The sequence below is a fragment of the Tupaia chinensis genome, unplaced genomic scaffold (genome assembly GCF_000334495.1).
Source record: "Tupaia chinensis unplaced genomic scaffold, TupChi_1.0 Scaffold000311_2, whole genome shotgun sequence".
Taxonomy (NCBI): domain Eukaryota; kingdom Metazoa; phylum Chordata; class Mammalia; order Scandentia; family Tupaiidae; genus Tupaia; species Tupaia belangeri.
In genome coordinates this window covers 7,951,948-7,969,730 of record NW_006159803.1, presented here as the reverse complement: position 1 = coordinate 7,969,730, position 17,783 = coordinate 7,951,948, and the positions used below count along the sequence as shown (strand labels likewise).

General features: G+C 47.9%; 1 protein-coding gene across 4 annotated transcripts in view; it reads right to left on the bottom strand.

Moving 5' to 3' along the window:
* The window catches only part of TTC12 (tetratricopeptide repeat domain 12), a 57,535-nt gene extending 40,164 nt beyond the window's left edge, over positions 1-17,371 (bottom strand). For 2 of the 4 annotated variants that reach the window (XM_006151029.3, XM_006151026.3), the window contains exons 1-8: positions 17,251-17,354; positions 16,683-16,775; positions 15,748-15,820; positions 10,642-10,805; positions 10,065-10,086; positions 9,372-9,449; positions 8,134-8,255; positions 3,014-3,073 (exon numbers count right to left, since the gene is read on the bottom strand). In XM_006151029.3, the coding sequence (XP_006151091.1) occupies positions 3,014-3,073; positions 8,134-8,255; positions 9,372-9,449; positions 10,065-10,086; positions 10,642-10,805; positions 15,748-15,805 (504 nt within the window). In that variant the 5' untranslated portion in view covers positions 15,806-15,820; positions 16,683-16,775; positions 17,251-17,354. Of the gene's footprint in view, positions 1-3,013; positions 3,074-8,133; positions 8,256-9,371; positions 9,450-10,064; positions 10,087-10,641; positions 10,806-15,747; positions 15,821-16,682; positions 16,776-17,152; positions 17,225-17,250 lie in introns of those variants that run through there. The other 2 variants (XM_006151025.1, XM_006151027.3) reach the window with 2 other exon arrangements.
* Positions 17,372-17,783: the final 412 nt, after the last annotated feature.

The window sequence follows — 17,783 nt, the reverse complement described above, 5'->3', positions numbered from 1 at the left end:
TTTTTTTTGGAGAGGTTTTCTTTCTCTATAGGGCGCATGCGCTCACCAGACAGACAGAGAAAGACATAGAGACAGAAAGCGAGAAATCACCCCCCAGCGGGGATGGTCACGCCACAATCCCTTCTCCTCCATTCTTCTCTTGGGATCTTGGGCACGCACACACATGCTCCTGACGTGAGTTCTAAGCCACCGGGTCCGGGACGCGGTGTGTGTGCGGTCGACTACGTGGGAGTCCAGCGACATAGCCATTACGCTAACTGCTGGTTCCCACGATTGATACACTACTCTTAGAGAGATGGAGACTTCTCTTAATTCACGGCTTCCACGTGGAGCCGACGGTGAGCAGTTTAACTGTATCCCCATCCCTCCAAGTGTTTACCCAAACCTCTTCAGCTGGGAGCCTCGCTGGGCACGTAACAAGACTGGCTGCTGAGTGTCAGCGTTTTTAAATGTCAGCTCCACTGGGTCGGCTTTGCCTTGGTTTCACTACTAATTACAATGTGCTTCAATTAACGTCTGGGAACGGGCCAGCGGGCTACCCTGAATCAGCACACTGCGTATCTGCCTCCATGGGCCTTCTCAGATCACAAGAGACACTCCTCCAGGCTCTGCGGGGGGCTGGTGCTTCTCCCACAGAAGGACAGGAGGTGCGCACCCAGGAATTGCGGGGTGCAACACTTCAGTGAGGGCCTGTTTACAGGGAACAGTTGAGACCTCGGCCTTGCAGTTAGATGCTAGCTTCATGATCTTGCGAAATTACTTAGTTCATCTCTGAGACTTGGTTTCCCTGTTGGAGAACTAGGGAAGTCAGTGTTGTGAAATGGAGAACAGAATGCTGCGAGGCTGTTACTGCACCAAGGAGCACACGCCTGCCTCTCTCTTATGGAAAAATAACTGAAGATCAAACAAGGTGACAAGGCAGTTGGGACTACACCGGAGCTCTGAGGAGCTCTAGGCCCTCGGCTTTGGGAAGTTCTCGTAAGGGACAGATTCCACCCATGTGCTGGGAAGGGACCTGATCTTCCAAGGGATGAAGAAACCAGGCACTGCAGGTGCCGTTTGGGAGGCTCCCCAGTGTCTACGGACCGGACCACTGTAAGCAAAGGTGACTTTCATTCCTGTCGCCGCTGGCTTCCCACCAGTAGAAAATAAACGGATGTGTGTGGCCAGCACGTGGTTGGACACGGGCTATGGCTCGGAGCCATGCTCATTAGGCCAGGCCTGGCGTGAATCAGAACCACAGGCCAGGGCCAGGTGGTGAGGGGCAACTAGACCCGTATGGCCGAAGGCGTGGTTTGAGTTTCGGGCCTGGCGGCTTGATGAACGTGCTGGTAGCATGTGTGTGCATGCCCAAACTCCTGAAGGAGGAATGGAGAAGGGACTGTGGTGTGGTCTGTGACTGTGGTCACCCACCCCAGGAGGGGTGCTTTCTCCTTTACCTCTCTTTCTCTGTCTCTCTCCTGCAAGTACATATACTTTCTGATAAATTAAAAGAAAAAAAAAAAAAGCCACAGGATAAACCCGCCTTCTCTCAGCACCTCAGTCTTACTCGATTGTGAAGCAGAAGCACCTCCATCTTTGATTTTTAAGTTATACTCGCTTCCTCCTTTTGCCCAGAGTAAATAGTGATTAATCGTCTGTCTTTGCTAACTAGCCCGAAGCCTGTTTGTTTAGGTGTTCCTCAGCAACTAACTACCAATCTCCAGACCCCTGCCCAGAGCCTGGGGGCCATTACACAAAGGTCTGGGAGTGCCCTTGGGAAGTATGGACCTGCTCCATTCAGCCTCTGTAACTGCTTTCACATGGGAACCCAACTCCCTTTCCTCTTCACCCCTTTCTCGTTTTCCATTGTAGTCACCGTGCGAACTCAGAGGTGATGGTGACTTTTGCCCTTATAAGCACCCCTCTCCTTTCACTCGGGGCTGCGGGGTCTTTGGGAGACATGAGTCCTCCCGTGAGCTGCCGAAAATAAAACTCCAATAACTTGGCTATCTCTGGATGTCCTCTTATTTCTTGCTGACTTGATGCAACAATTGCTAAGTTATTTTAAATGATAACAAAGAGATACCTTTTATGGTGTGCCATACAAAAGTCATAAGGAATTTGAAAACCAACCAAAAGAAATGTCATGTTTTCTGCTTCTATACTTCCAAGGGGCTCATGTTCGTTCTCCTCTTCTCTCTGGCCTTCGGGGGAGGTCTGAGAAGTGCTAGTTTGGGTTATTTGGCTAAAGCTCCAGATGATAGAGTCAGAGTAACTCAGGGGATGTGGACTAAAGATTATTTAAGTATTTAGTGACCTGAACTGATGCCCCTAGGAAGGGACCATGCCATTTCTCTTTCACCTGTTGGTAACATTTCCACCAAGGTCCTCACTTCCTGTACCCGTGACACCGACTGTGGCGGCCTGCAGAGGAGTACATGCCCAGTGTCATCTGCCTGCCTGAGGCCTGACTGAGCCCAGCAACAGGAATCTTTCTTCTGATCATCCCTTCAAAGATAGAGGCTGTTGTAATAGATTTGTGAATTACTGTGGCTGGAGAGGAAACCCACAGGCTGATGAGGGACAATGACAGGCCTGAAGAGACCAGCTCTCGTGGCTGCTCTGAAGAGCTGTCACATGGAGCAAAGCGTCCGATGGCACAGTGCTAAGAATGAGGAGCCTGTGTGCACGTGCCAGTGATCACCTCGTCGTAAAACAGGAAAACCCAGATGAGCTGTTAGAATACAAGACCTTGCAAACCCAGTAACTGCAGCTTCTCTGGAGTGCGTCCTGTGACCGAGGCACTTCACGCGCATGATCGTGACCCTCCCACGGCTCTGCTCTACCCCATTTCACAGGGGAGGCGGCTGAGGCTCTGGCTCTCTGCTACCGGGATACACTGGTCGCCCCCATTCACTCCAGGAGTCAGACGTCCAGATCGGGCAAGCCCAGCCTCATGGCCTCACCTTCCTTGACAAGGCACATCGGTCTTGGAATGCCACCACACGAGAGAAAGGAACTCTTCTCTTACCTTCAGAGCCCAGTCGCAGTCCACCAGCGCCTTCTGGTAGTCCCCGAGTTTTATATACGCCTGAAACAACACAAAGGGCTGAACGCGTGTGACTCTGCAGCGGGCCACCTTCAGTCAGCACAGGGAGGGCAGCCGGACAGCAGAGGGCGAGGGGAGTAACGGCTCCTACTCGAGTCGGGCAGGAAGCTGATGGCAGCTCACACTGGGCAGCTGAGGACAGCTGAATGCAGGGGCTGCTCGAAGGTGAGGGTGAGGCTTAGGCTAGCGACAAGCAGTGTCACCCCCCACCCCAGGGCTAGCAGTGGCGGGCAGCCATTGACACAGTTCGAACCAGAAAGGGAAGGAAAGTTGTGAGCTCTCCTTCACAGGAATGGGAGAGGACAGCTGGGCCAAGAGGCACCTGACGAGCTGAGGCCACGCCAGAGCGGAGACCCCTTCTCTCATTTGTCTCTGTCCTGACTTCACTGGCTGAGCCCACATGGGAGTTAGAGGGCTGGGGAGCCAAGGAGCCACTCCACACAGGGGACCCCCAACCCTGGGCCCAGAGCAGGGCAGAGAGGGCACACAACCCCAGCTACAAAGGAAGAGCGAGCTTCTGGAGTCTGCCCTGCTGTGGATGTTCCAGAGGACACAAGTGCTAAGGGCATGAAGACAGACAATACCAAGAGTTGGAAAGAGTACTGGAAAACTGGGACCCTCATATGCTGCTGGCACCCCATAGCAAAAACCTCTCCCAAAAAAATAAATATATATGCCAAACAAAAGAAGCCAGTCACAAAAGGACAAATAAATCATTCCATTTACATGAAACATCCCGAACAGGCAAATGTAGATCAGTGGTCACCTAGGGCTGGGGTTGAGGAGAGGAAATGAGAAGATTGAGGGGTGACAGCTAAGGTGTGCAGAGTTTCTTTTGGGAATGATGAAATGCTTAAAAATTGATTGTGATAGTTGAGCATTTCTGTGGTTATACTCAAAACCTTTGAGTATACTCTATTTTTTGGAGAGGTTTTTTTTTTTTTTGGAGAGTTTTTTTTTTTTTTTTTTTTTTTTGGCATGCGCTCGCCAGACAGAGAGACAGAAAGCGAGAAATCACCCCCCCAGGGGGGATGGCCACTCTGCAATCCCTTCTCCTTCATTCTCCTCTCGGGATCTTGGGCACGCACGCACACGCGCCCGACGTGAGTTTAAGCCACCGAGTGCGGGACGCAAACCGCGATCGACTACATGGTAGTCCAGCAACATAGCCATTACACTAACTGCTGGTACCTCATTGAGTATACTTTAAACGGATGACTTGTATGCTATACTAATTCTTTTTTTTTTTTCTTGGAGAGATTTTTCCCGTGGGGCACATGTGCTCACCAGAGAGACAAAGAGAGACAGAATGTGAGAAATCACTCCCCAGGGAGGACGGGCAGGCTGCAATCCCTTCTTCTCCAGTCTCCTCTTGGGATTTAGGTATGCATACATATGTGCCCAGCGTGTTTCAAGCCACTGGGTCTGAGACTCAAAAGCGTAGTCCACTACGTGAGAGTTCAGCGACATAACTGATATGCCATCTGCTGGTCCCTGTTAATTATACCTTTTAGAGAGATTTTTTTGCTATAGGGCACGTGTGCTCCCCTGAGACACAGAGAGAGACAGAGAGACAGAAAGGGAGAAATCACCCCTCCTCCTCGGGGGGATGGCCATGCCTCAATCCCTTCTCCTCCATTCTCTTCTCGGGATCTTAGGTGTGCTGGTCCCTGTTCATTATCTCTTAATGTTGTCATCAAGAAAAGTTCTGAATCCTTGTGAACTCAGGAGGAAGGAAGATATACAGGACCTGGCCTGACATTGCAGAGTCCGGCCGTCACCCTGAACCCTCAGTGCCAAATGCATGGAGCACTCCTTTACACCCCAGCACTAGGGGAACCTTCAAACGTCAAGAACTGACTCAGAATTCTGTGATCCACTCAAACTAAGCCAGTTTGAGAACTTAGTTTATTTAAAGTTTCTAAGCACGACAGGCATATGAACGGAGTGTTTAAAGGAAGAACAATGATGGCTCCCATAACCTCTGTATTCACCACCAGACACAACACGTGGTCAATACACAATTAAGTTGTGCCATGTGGACTCGAAGCACCCTTCTTTTGGGAAGTTCTCTGAGAAACAGCAGTGATCACCTCATTGTAGAAAAGGACAACCAAGCACCAGAGGCATCAAGTGGCTCACTGGACACAGATAATACCGTCCGTGGGGGCTACATACGTTAACGACGCGTACGCTTGAGACCCCGTGTTTCAAATCTTGGATTTACTGCAGATTATGGAATATCTGCATATATGTAATGAGATATCTTAAGGATGAGACCCAAATCTAAATATGAAATTTATTTATGTTTCATATACTCCTTATACACATAGTCTTCATGCAATATATTTCTGTTACAGTTTTTTGACTGTGACCTGTTACATGAGGTCAGGGGAGGAATTTTCCACTTGTGGTATCATATTGGTATTAAAAAAGCTTTGGGTTTTGAAGCATTTTAGGTTTGTGGATTAAGGCTGTTCCACCTATATTACCTGTTTTAGGTTTGCGTGTGATCGAAACTGTACCAAGGCATCCTTCACATTAATTCTGATGTGATATTCACACGGACAAGCCAATTTGGGCGTTAGTGTTGAAACTCATGGGAAATTTAAGTATTCAACCAAAGCGAGGAGGGAGCCGGCAACGGGCTCTTAACGAATTTCTGCAGTGGAGCTTTTGCTCCGATAGAGAGGGGGCTGTGATGCGATACTTTCATTAACTCGGGCCCTGCACTAATTGAAGAAGACAACTCCGAGCTGTCTGTTCTGGAAAGCACTGTCCTTTCCTCCAGGGTCTTGGGTTTCATTAGAAAGTCAGAAGATGTGAGGAAGAAGCTGGCATTGTTCTATTGCAGACAACCGTCACCACGAGGCCACGACATTGTTATTCAGGATACCTAAGGCCGCTGAAAGTCCGGATGGGCTTCGACCATTTCTCAACGTGGCCTTTCACTTTGTTTTCTTTCCCTTTTTATTTTAAGCCTTGGATTGAACACCCTATAACTTCCACATTCTCTTTTGCATGTTTTAAAAAGGATGACTTTTTCCAAATGGCAATTAAACTCCAAATTTGTCTATTTACACCAGGGATCTATTGATCATAACGGCAGCTCTAGCAGAAACACAAAGCAATGAAGGGTAGGTTTCCTCTCCAGCTAGCAACACTCAATTCACAGGGTCCTTATTAAGTGTTTCCTAACACTGCATGCAAACAAGAGAGGCATTTTAAAAGTAGTCAATGGTTCGAATGATTCGAAACACCCAGCAGCATAACTGCATTTGTCTTTGAATAAGCATTTTCCTTGAGAAAGCTGGGAGGAATTGCTTCCCCCAAAGCTTTTCACTGTGCTTACTTGTATTTACCCACATTCATTCTTAATGTGATTCTTCAGAACTAATCAAAGCGATGGTTAAAACTGAGTATAGCAAAAACGTACCTAATTTAGATGAATCAGGATATAGACTGTCTGAATTAGATGCAAGTCTAAATTACATAACGTTTTAAAAGCAATTCAATTATATTGCTTTTAGATAACTTCAGAAGTAACAAGACTGAATATGCATCAGTAGGTAGATGTTTTTTGAGACCAAATTTGGTGATAAATAAGAAGGAACTCTAATTATTGTATTAATTGCCTGTATTTAAACAATTCTTCTGAATTGTCAACAGAAATAACCTTAAATGGACTTGCAGTGATAACTTATTGTGATAATATTAGATAACCTAACAAGCATTTATTGAATATCCATTATCATTAAAACATTAAGGAAAAGGTAAGCGGCAGGTTTTGCCCTCAAAAAGTTTACAATCGTGTTAGGGTGATGACATGTACAGTGCGATAGCAACCTCTGGGCCCCTTACTTTCCAGTTCCCTTCCTTATAATAAGTTTTCTCCACAAGTAGGAGGGGGTAAGTGATACCTCGAGTCTAGACTGGCTTATTCTAACTGCTAAACTAATGAGGTTATACTGTGCTTGGATTTATTTATCATTAAATCACTGTCACTCCTCAGATTTCCGGACTCTTCACGACTGGTTTCTAGCTTTCAATACGCTTCCCCGACATGCCACAGCTAGACATTCTTAATCCTGAGTTACAGAAATTGGAGCTGATGAGGACTCTGCTGCGGCCATTCCTCTTGTCAATGACATGGCATCGAGTTCCTCTCAGACAGGTCTTGCTGATTTGTCCTGACCACCGAATAATCATGGCCCGAACCTGCCAAGTTTTTAGGCCTAAGTAACAGAGAACTCTCAACACAAAGACTCAACTCTTTTTCAAAGGTAACATTGTTTCAAATAAGAACTATCAGCCTTGTCCCTTCCTCAAGTAGCAGGTAATAAATGTCTGGGTGATGGTTATTACCCCGTGTTCTAGGACACTGAGCTCATGTCTGATAGAAAACAGCGGCAGAAAGACCTTCAGGAATTCACAACTGCTGAAATTGGATCTAGGCCTACTAGCTATCTTTGGGGTCATCAGGAAAGTCATGATGCATTTTTCCATAGAAAACTACAGAAAAAATATGTCATGACTTTCCTGACGACCTAATCGTTTACCCCACTCACAGACTCTTCATCTAAAAGAGGGATTAACACAACGAAGGAGAAATGAGCAGGAGAGCAATCCTCAGGGATGTCCTCTACCACCAGACAAGGAGACCAGCCCAACCCAGCGGTAGAATTCCAAGGTCCCCTAGGTCATCTCTTGCCACTAGTTCTCTCCTTTACCCACACGGAAAAGTTCCCGGTTTCCATCAGTGCTGGAGCTGACCTGCGCTATAGAGAGAGCTGACTAAGTGCAGTTCTTCCCGCCCCTCCCTCCGAGATTTCAGACTGGCAGCCTGAAGTCAGATCACATCACAGAGAAGAGCGAAGCGCTAAGTGCTCCTTCCACATCCGCACTCAACTCCCCAGTCATGAGCCAGATGTTAAATGCTTACCACCCACCGAGGTGCCGTCTAGTCTCCTCTGTGTGTTTTCACAGTCTAGGGGCAATTGTCTGAGAAGAGCCCGTGGACAGACCTGGCTCGGCTCACTGACCTGGGCTCGGTTGGTGTACAGCACTTTCATGTCTTTCAGTTTCTCCAGACCCTCGCTGTAGCGCACGATGGCCGTTTCGAAGTCGCCCTTAACGAATGCTTCATTCCCCTGTTCTTTCAGGGCTATGTGAGAAAAACAAAACAAAACAAAACAAAAACAAACAAACTCAGTGAGCTCTCACCACCTGTTGGGAAATTCTTCAGTTTTATTCCCCAGATTTCCAGTTCTACTTTGAAGGTCATAGCTTCTGTTAATCCCAGAAGGGCTTATCATTTGTTCTTCTCTGCAGATATTCCAAGACCAGCTTTTGTAAGATTTTTTTTTTCTCCAAATCTATCCCCAAGTCTCTTATGTAGCTTCTCAGAAAAACTAAATGTTTCTGAATCAAGACTCAGAACCACTCCAAGCCTCCCACAGAGACCAAAGCTACATAGTCAATGTCCCATAAAGGAAGTGAAATAATTAATTTTCTAACAAACATGGAATAATCCACATCTATAGCACGCATACCATGGGGTGGTGTAATAAAATGTTGAAATATTCGTTATATATTTCCCCCCTTTCCTTCCTTCCTTCCTTCCTTCCTTCCTTCCTTTCTTTCTTTTTTCTAGGTTTTTGCAATAGGGTGCATGCGCTTGCTAGAGGGAGCCAGAGAGAAACAGTAAGCGGGAAAGTGAGAAATCACCCTCTGAGGGGGGTGGTCACATTGCAATCCTTTCTCCTTCATTCTCCTCTGGGGATTTTGGGCACACACGGACATGTGCCAAGTCTGGATCTTGAACCTCAGTTGACCGTCCAGCACCTCAGCCACCGTAACACCTGCTGCCCCCTCTTTGTTTATTTGTTTTTATTTCTCCTCTCCTTTTTCACATCTCTGCTCATTTCTCCTTTTCACTTCCTCAGCTCCATCTCAGGCTAGCCAGGGTTACCTCCTTCCCCATCTCTCCTACTTGCCAGCACTGGTTGGTACTGTCCGGCCTGCTCTGCTAAGTCTGTCCATCTGCTTTAGGAAGAGGACTGCCAGCGGAGCTGGCTGAAGGCTCTGTCCCACCCTCTGCTCACTGCAGCAGGAGCAGGCATAGAGTACCAGTGATTTCTGCCTGGCCGGCTTCCCTTGCTGGCCCATCTTGGATCCACTGCCTGGGAGTCTTAATGTCCTCAAACATCCGCCTAGAGGTGCTCGTGTGCTCTTTCTGCGCACATCATCCCACCACTGAGAAGTAGGGACTGCCGATTACCATGGGCCAAGACTTGGTTTTCCCTTCTTCTCTTGGCTCTCTCCTTTGCATCCTTCTCCACACATGCCAAGAAGGCCTCTGCAGCAGAGTGATTTCAAATATGGAAAAGAGAAATCCAGACACTACCATCAGTTCACCAGGTCAAATTCAGGAACAGCTACTTTCGAACCGCAGAGCCACACTTGTCATGCATACACATGCAGGCGCATGCACACACACGCACGCGCACACAGACCACGCCGAGGCAACTAAAATGACATTTTCTTAATTTGACATTAAATGGTAATCTGCGTGAGGTATTATTATACATGACGGCTATGACTATGCTTCAAATTTGAATTATGTCTTTTAAAAGAGTGTTTCTTTGAAGAGAGACTTTTTGTTCCATTTTGCATAATGAGCTTCTGAACTGAGCAACAGGGGAACTATCTGGATCCTTGAACAGCACAGAATAAACTGGATGATGCAGAATAACTGAATTCAGTGTAGATAACACCGGCCTGGAGAAAGGAGTCTCCACCTCCCAGGACTGTCCTCTTCTGACCACCAGTGACGCAATGGGGTGATCAGCAGGTTTTGTTCATGGGTTGTTTGTAAGCTCAGTGGCTACAATGGAAGGGTCTGGAAGTAACAATCGATAAAATCTACTCCTGAATAAATAACACAGATTGGGAAAAAAGATGCTGTTCTTACCTGAGTTAATTTCACCGGCCTCCTGCAGGATCCAGGTGTTCATGAAAACAAAGAAACAAATGTCAAAAACCACTCTCTGATTTACATGTATATAAATCAAGAAAGCTCATCAATTACAAGTGAAGAGTCGGGGTGTTCTGTTTAACTGCTCATGCTAAGGGACCCCAGGTTCAGGGGAAGAGCTTTAACTTAGCAGAGGGGACTGTGCACAATCACTTGGAGTCGAGTCTGCAGAAACAAGGCTGCCCAGGCAGGGCCCCCAGCTGTGGCCGTACAAGGTGGGCAACTGACTTAGTAGAACGCATTATGGTAACTGTACAGGTTAAATATAGCACACAAGCTCAGAGCAGACGGGCAAAATCCCTGTGTGAACAAATACAAAGGGTTGTTTAAAGATAACTTGGAAAGAGTCCAGAGAAAAACAAACAAAAAAAGACTAGAGTTTATGTGTCATTGTGGAAAATAAACCTATAAACAGACTATTACAGCCTCACCAGACAGCGTGAGATTAGACCAATGCTCAATGCAGGTCTTCCCTCTGTGCCCACTTATGTAATGCCAAAATAGAAATGACAACCTGAGTGGGGGCTTGCGGAGGACTGATGACAGTCTTGTTCAAGGTGGTCCTACACTGGTCCTCCTCTTGGTCTTCTTCCATAAACTGTAGTCTCTTTTCTGTCTCAAGGACAGCTTTCTCTTGCACAGTAGGGTCATCGGAATTCATATCCTGAATTAAACTGGCTAGAGGAGAAACCATATGTGAATCAACCAAACAAGGTCTCCGAAAGGAGGCTTTTGGACCCACCCTGGAGCACGCAGTGGCAGATGACAGGCTTAGTCCACTTGGGAAGCCCCACTTCCATCCCCAGCCCACCCTGGAAGCTGGGCGTGGTCTCATGGGCTGTAATCCCAGCTACTCAGGAGGCTAAGGCAGGACGATCCCTAGCTACTGAGACCCTGACCCTGTCCCTGTCCCTCCAAAACAAAAAAGCAACTAAAAGTAAAAAGACAAGACTCCATTAAGAAAGGATCATGTAGAAAATCCATCGGGAAGATTTTAAAGAAGAAAAAATAAAGCAATAAAAAGCAAAACAGAGCAATTAGAACCAATGAGAAAAAAAAATGAAGAACAGGATTTGTTTTTCTTCGAAAAAGCTGCAGAAGAATTTAACTATAGGCTTCAAGGATCAGAGTTCTAAGTCATCATTTAATTCAACAATCATTTGTGGGGAGCTTATTATGAGTTAGATATTGTGCTGAATGCTATAGATAACAATGATGAATAAAGATCTTTTCTCTTTTTTTGAAGAGCTTATGCTCCCGTGTGGGAGACAAACATCTAAGTGTAGGCAGCGCTGAGATTACCAAACAACAGCCCTTAACTCTCTCCCCACGAGTCTTCAACGAACTGCTACCCGACAGGTGTCACAGTCCACCCTGGGAGCCCATTGGCCCTCCTGCCCACCTACTCCAGCTCCTTGCCCTCTCAGGCCACCTACAAGACAAACTCTAACTCTGCGGGAATCCGACTGTCCATCACTCAGCCTTTACTAGGGATGCTGAGAACTCAGAGAGAAAGATGAATGCCTAGGGTGATGGCTTTCAACTGGACCTTCGGTGGGGCCCAGCCATCCTACTGTGTTTTCCCAGGCACGTCATCCTATCATTCTTCCCCCAAATTCTGAGTTTTCTGTAATCTAAACCTGACTTCACGGGGCCAGATGACGATGCAGTGATGGTGGTGCAGTGATAAAATGAAATGCTCTGTGGGGCAGATCTGCAAGGAGAAGTTCCTGGTTCAAAGCTGCAGACCTCCTTGAATAAGCCAGACACACACCTGCCTTGATCCAGTGCAGGCTGAAGGTTGGGGGTGCATGATGGCATTGAGGCCTGGTCGAGGGGCTGTTTCTCTCTCTCTCATGGTAATTGAATAGATGTTAAAACAAAACAAAGAAACTTGTCTCAAGGGGAAGACCTGACTTACTAATTTAGAGAGGAAAAAGAGATGCTATCAGAAAGGAGCTCTTCCAGCTTCCTGCCATCAAAACAGCACAGGTGCCTACGTCTGTGTCCACAGAAAGGGGTGCCTCTTCTGTATACGTCACTCCTTCATCCTGGGCTCACAATCCCATCATCACCCTATTTTGCATAGTCAGGACCCAACAATTGATTATATTCAGCGATATTTTCAACCTCTCGCATTTACCACATTTTTCCTAAAAGTATTTATACACTAATTTCTCCAAATGTCCTGTCTCTCCTGAAGTTATTTTCTTTTTCATTTCTTGGTTTCCCACCAACTCTTCATGGAAATTTGTTTTAAAAAATTTTAGTAGTAAAGTATTTCAGACAGAAATTGATGTAACAGATACTTCTAGTTCCATGCCATCTATAAACTAATATGCATCCTTTCTCCAGCATGTATTAACGTTTAATATCTGTATCATGTTGCTACATCACACGCCACCCCAAACTGAGTGGCTTAACACGACCACCATTTGCTTAGTTTTACTCAGTTTACAGTTCTCTGGCTGTGACAGTTCCTTGGATTTTCTGCATTTTGGATGATGGCTGGTCAGGTATTTTGGAGAATGTCATTCAGATTGGGTCTATCAGGTGAGGTCGGGTCACAGGGTCTGGAGAGGTAAATCACAGCACACACATTGAGGGCATGTGCTGCCTAGAGTCACCGTGACGTTAACTTCAGTCGTCTGTCAGCTCTCCTACTGGAAAGGGACTCTCCCCCTCCCTTCCCGCACTGTACCCCTGGGAAGCAAGTCACTAAAAGTGTCTCACACTTAAGGAATGGAGTGTTATGCCACACCTCCTGGGGGGTATCTACATAAATTATTAGGAGTGGATTTTCTGCTCTGGGGTAAACACAAATTCCTTATTGTGGTTTCCCAGGCCTTTCTCCACCTGGCTTCTCTACACTTGGATTGGAATCCATCTCTTTTTTTTTTTGAGAGGGTTTTACCATAGGATGCGTGCAATCGCCAGAAAGAGAGACCAAGAGACAGAAAGCGAGAAATCATCCCCCGGGGGGATGGCCACACCGCAATCCCTTCTCCTCTACTCTCCAAGAGGAGTCTTGGGATCTTGGGCACGCACGCACATGCAACCTGCATGAGTTTAAGTCACCAGGTCTGGGACTCGAACCATGGTTGAGTACATGGGAGTCCAGCGACATAGCCATTACGCTAAATGCTGGTCTCCCCCATCCCTATGTTGAAACCCTAGCCCCCCCATGACTGTATTCAGAGACGGCACCCTTAAAGAGATAATTAAATGGGCCCATAAGTCGGGAGCCTTACTCTAATATGGCTGGTATCTTTATAAAAAGAGGAAGAGGCTTCAAATAAATACAGGCACACACGGACAGATGACCATATAAACACATGGCAAGAAGGGGGCTAGTGTGAGTCAAGAAGAGACCTCAGAAGAAACCCAGCCTGCTGACACCTTCATCTGGGACTTCTCAACCCCAGACTGTGAGGAAGTACTGCCTGTGGCCGAATCCACAGTCCACGGTATCTCGTAATGGCACCCAGCTGCACTGGTTAGGGTCTCCCACACGTTGGGAGTCCCCGCATCACCTCTCACCGTCGAAATTCCTTGTCTAATATGTTTTCCCCACTGGACTGAGGAACCCACCAAGGAAGGTAATTCTTTTCCTGTACTCTCCAGTGCGTCCAGCACTAAGCAAGAGCCCGAGAAATGAAAACATGGAATCTGACCCCATGTGGCTATATACATTTAAATTCATTAGAAATAAAATAAAACGAGAGAGTCGGTTCCTCGGTCACAGGCCACAGTTCATACACTAGCTAGCCACCTGTGACGAGTTATCCTAGAGGACAGTGCGACTTATAGAAAGTGGGACTGGACCGCGCTGGGGCGGAGGATACCTGAAAACTTGGAGCAGGAACGAAAGGGTGCCGGGGAAGAGGACGGGAAGCAGAGGCGTGCCGAAGACCAGGGGCAGAGTACCACACACGAGGGCACAGGAAGGAAAGGGCAAGTGTGAGGGAGAGAGGCTGAAGAGGTAAGGGCAGGGTCATGAGAGGACACAGGCCCTGTGAGAGTTTGGAATGTGCTGTGGCTGGCAAGGAATCAAAGCAGAGAGGTGTCTGGCTAGATCTGCATTTGAGATGCATTACTCTGTGGGGAGCACAAGCCTGGAGGCAGGGAACACAATTAGGCGCTGTTGAAATAGTCTGGGCCAGAGGAATCAAAACAGAGAAAAAGGTGGAGAAAGATACCACAGTGGCTGATTGGGTGTCAGGTTGAGGGGTGGGAGGGGCCCACTGTGACTTGTTCATTTTTGCATGGGAGGTGGAATGTGACCACCAACTTAGACCAGGATGCAGGGGAAAGTAGGAGAAGCAGGTTTTATTTGGGAGGGGAGTGACTAGATTTTGTGCACACTAAGTTTGAGGCCTTTGTAAGATATGAGCGTTGGCCAAAAAGGCTGAGGCCCAGAAAAGAAGGCTAGTGGCGATTCGGCTCTAGGGGTCTCCCCAGACAAAGGTGGGATGAGAAACCGCACACCAAGACTTGTCCCCTGAACACAGGGACTGGCAGAAGACAGGCCCAGGAGGAACACAGAAAATGTGTTCTGTACGTATCACTTGGGAAGTTCCCTGGGTAATTTTTTTTTTTTTTTCGAGAGGTTTTTGCTATAGGGCGCATGTGCTCGCCAGACAGACAGAGACAGAGAGACAGAAAGCGAGAAATCACATCCCCCCCCCAGGGTGATTGGCCACGCTGCAATCCATTCTCCTCTCGGGATCTTGGGCACACAAGCACATGCGCCCGGCGTGAGTTTTAAGCCACCGGGTCTGGGACTTGAACCATAGTCGACTACGTGGGAGTCCAGTGACATAGCCATTATGCTAACTGCTGGTCCCTCCCTGGGTAATTTTTAAAACCATTTTATTCTTTGGACCCACACAATCTGTTTGAAGCAGCAACCTCAACATATTTTCTCTCTGCTATGTGAGGTCTACTCGCTTGCTTGTTGGTTGGCTTGTTTCTGTCCTCAAACAAGCTCCCTGAAGTCTGAACATAAACCGACTGGTTTGGAATCCCCTGACTGTGATCTGTGGGCTCAGAGGGTGTTCTTTGAGAGCCCATCTGTCTGAGCTGGGGAAGAGATCCCCCTGTCTAGAGAGACAGAAAAGAGGATGCACGTAGAGAGGAGAGAGACATGGCCGTCGCAAGCCAGCCACGTAATCTGATGAAAGCCATTTGATTCTGCCTCAAGTCAGCTCAAAAACAGAAGTGGCTCTACCCTCACACAGGAGGGATCCCGGACTGAGCAATCAGGCTCCTCGCGATCAAAGCCAATGGCTCACCGGTACAGGGAAATAGCAGCTCCTTTTTTAACTGATTCTACATAGAAATGGACAAAATATGGAGGGGACGGTCAGCCTGAATTCCAATCAGAATGTTAACAGCTTCTCTGATACTAATTAACAGTCAAAAAATACTGCCCGGAGCCGATAATATAATATAACTTGCTTTTCAATACCCTGTTTAATTTCAATTACTTTTTCTCCCCTCCTTTCAAGTCATAAACCTGTCAGGCTACCCAGGAACTAACTAAGAGTAATCACCTCTCTTTACCCATTCCACCTCTTTAAAGCAGAATTTAATTTGTTTATGATTTACAGGCACTTACTGATTTCATCCACATCTTTAAGAAATTTCTGCAAGTCTCTCTCTTGATCTTCAGCCATTGTGGACCAGAATCCCTAAGAGAAGCAACATAAATGATCAAATTAATTAAAAAAGAATAACCACTAAACACAACTGTCAGGCTTATTAGCCTTCTAAAACGAAAAGCCAAGTGATTATTTTTTAAGACGATTTGTGTTTATAAATGTCATGATAACAGCAGGGTGATCCGTTTCAGTCTGACTGCTGTTTAAGGCGAAGGGAGGCTCATTATTTGTGGTGATATTTTTGGGTAGCTGCCAGCTCTCCATCCACTGGGGAAACAGCTCTGCAGATAGTTCCTCCAATGCCAACATCAACCGCTGTGACTGAGGGACCTGGCACGAGGCAGAACAGCGGCAGAGCAGCTGACAAGTTGCCAGGGGAAGACGAGCACGGTAACACCTGACTTTGATCACAACGGGCTGGTCTAGTTGGAAGCTTGGACCTGGCAGTGTGACAGATAACCAGAGATGGAACGATTTGTATCTGAATATCCACACTTGTTTAAAATATAAGCCTCTGGCTTGTTTCTGAGGACTGAAGAGAAGCTACATTCTGGCTGATGGGCTGGGAACTCAGCCCCACCATGCACCTGCGGCCGGCCTCTCCAGGTGCTTCAGACTTACCACATTGCTTTTGGGGGAGGCGAACAGTGTACTCAGTGCTACCCCAAGACTCACCTACCGGCTGTAGAAGCCATCTAAGAGCTTGTTAAATGTACAGATACTTGGCCTTAGCTCAGAGAGCCTCAGTCAGTAAACCGAGATGGTATCCAGAAATGTGTATTTTAAATTCTCCAGGCCGATCTGGTTTACAAATAGGTGTAGCGGGAGTGCAGCAGTGTAGCTCACCAATCCATGGGAATTAGAAACCTGCGAGGGACAAGCTTTGAGTTACCTGATCTGAGTCTCAGTGTCCTTATCGCCACCGATTACAGGCTCTTTGACCTCCGCTCAAGTCACAGCCTCTGGGCCCGCGTCTTCGCACACACTATGGAAACCGTAGAAAAAAAGGGCAATCTTGGGGATTAATGTAAAGCACCACGCACGCACTGAGTGGTATCTGTGGGGCTCCCTACTCGAGGCTGGGGTGAGCAGCTCAACTGAACAATGGCTAGGGCTCTTTCCAGCTCCACACTGGCCCAGCGAAGTGCGCCCAAGCCTAAGAGGGTCCGAAACATAGCTCGGAACGTGCAGCGATGGGGCCAGGCCCTCTGCTCCCAGATGGCTTTCAGGGCGGGGAAGGTGGCAGAGAAGGCGCGCGGCGCCCAGTTTCACCCCGCAGGGCCGAGCCGCGCACCTCGCAACGCGCGGGCACACGCCTGGCCAGGCTGGGGCGGGTGGGTGGGGGGGCGGGACAGGCCGCACCGTTGCCCGGCAACCACTTGCCAGCGTCCTCCGGACCCTGAACCTCAACAGACGTCCCAGCCCGCAACCGATACCGTCCCACGCTTTGAGGTTCAAACCAGAGTCCTCTGCTTGGCCCTCAGGCCCAGGCCAACGGGGTCCTGGGGGAGACCCCGGCGCCACCCGGCTGCACTGACCCGACTCGCGCACGATTGGACAGGAAATGGCGGCGGGGGGGGGGCGTGCCAGGGGCGAGCGTGGCCAGAGCTCTAGCTCCGTAGAGCGCAGCTGGGTTGAAGGCCCGAAGGAAGTGGGAAGTTTGGGAAGCCGGAGGAAGCGACTAAATCGGCGCCAAATTCTCTCCTCTTCTTCCAAGGAGGGGAGTCTTACTCTAGCCATAGTAAAGTATCTTTGGCTCAGAGTCTCCAGTGAATTTGGGAGAGCCAGCCTTGGGTGTGAATCTGATTTTGGTTGCTTATAAATGTGTGACCTTTAGAATTGTAGATCCTGGGACCAGCAATTAGTGTAATGGCTATGTCGCTGGACTCCCATGTAGTCGACCGCGGTTCGCGTCCCGGACCTGGTGGCTTAAAACTCACGCCAGGTGGGAACCAGCAGTTAGCGTAATGGCTATGTCGCTGGGCTCCCAAGT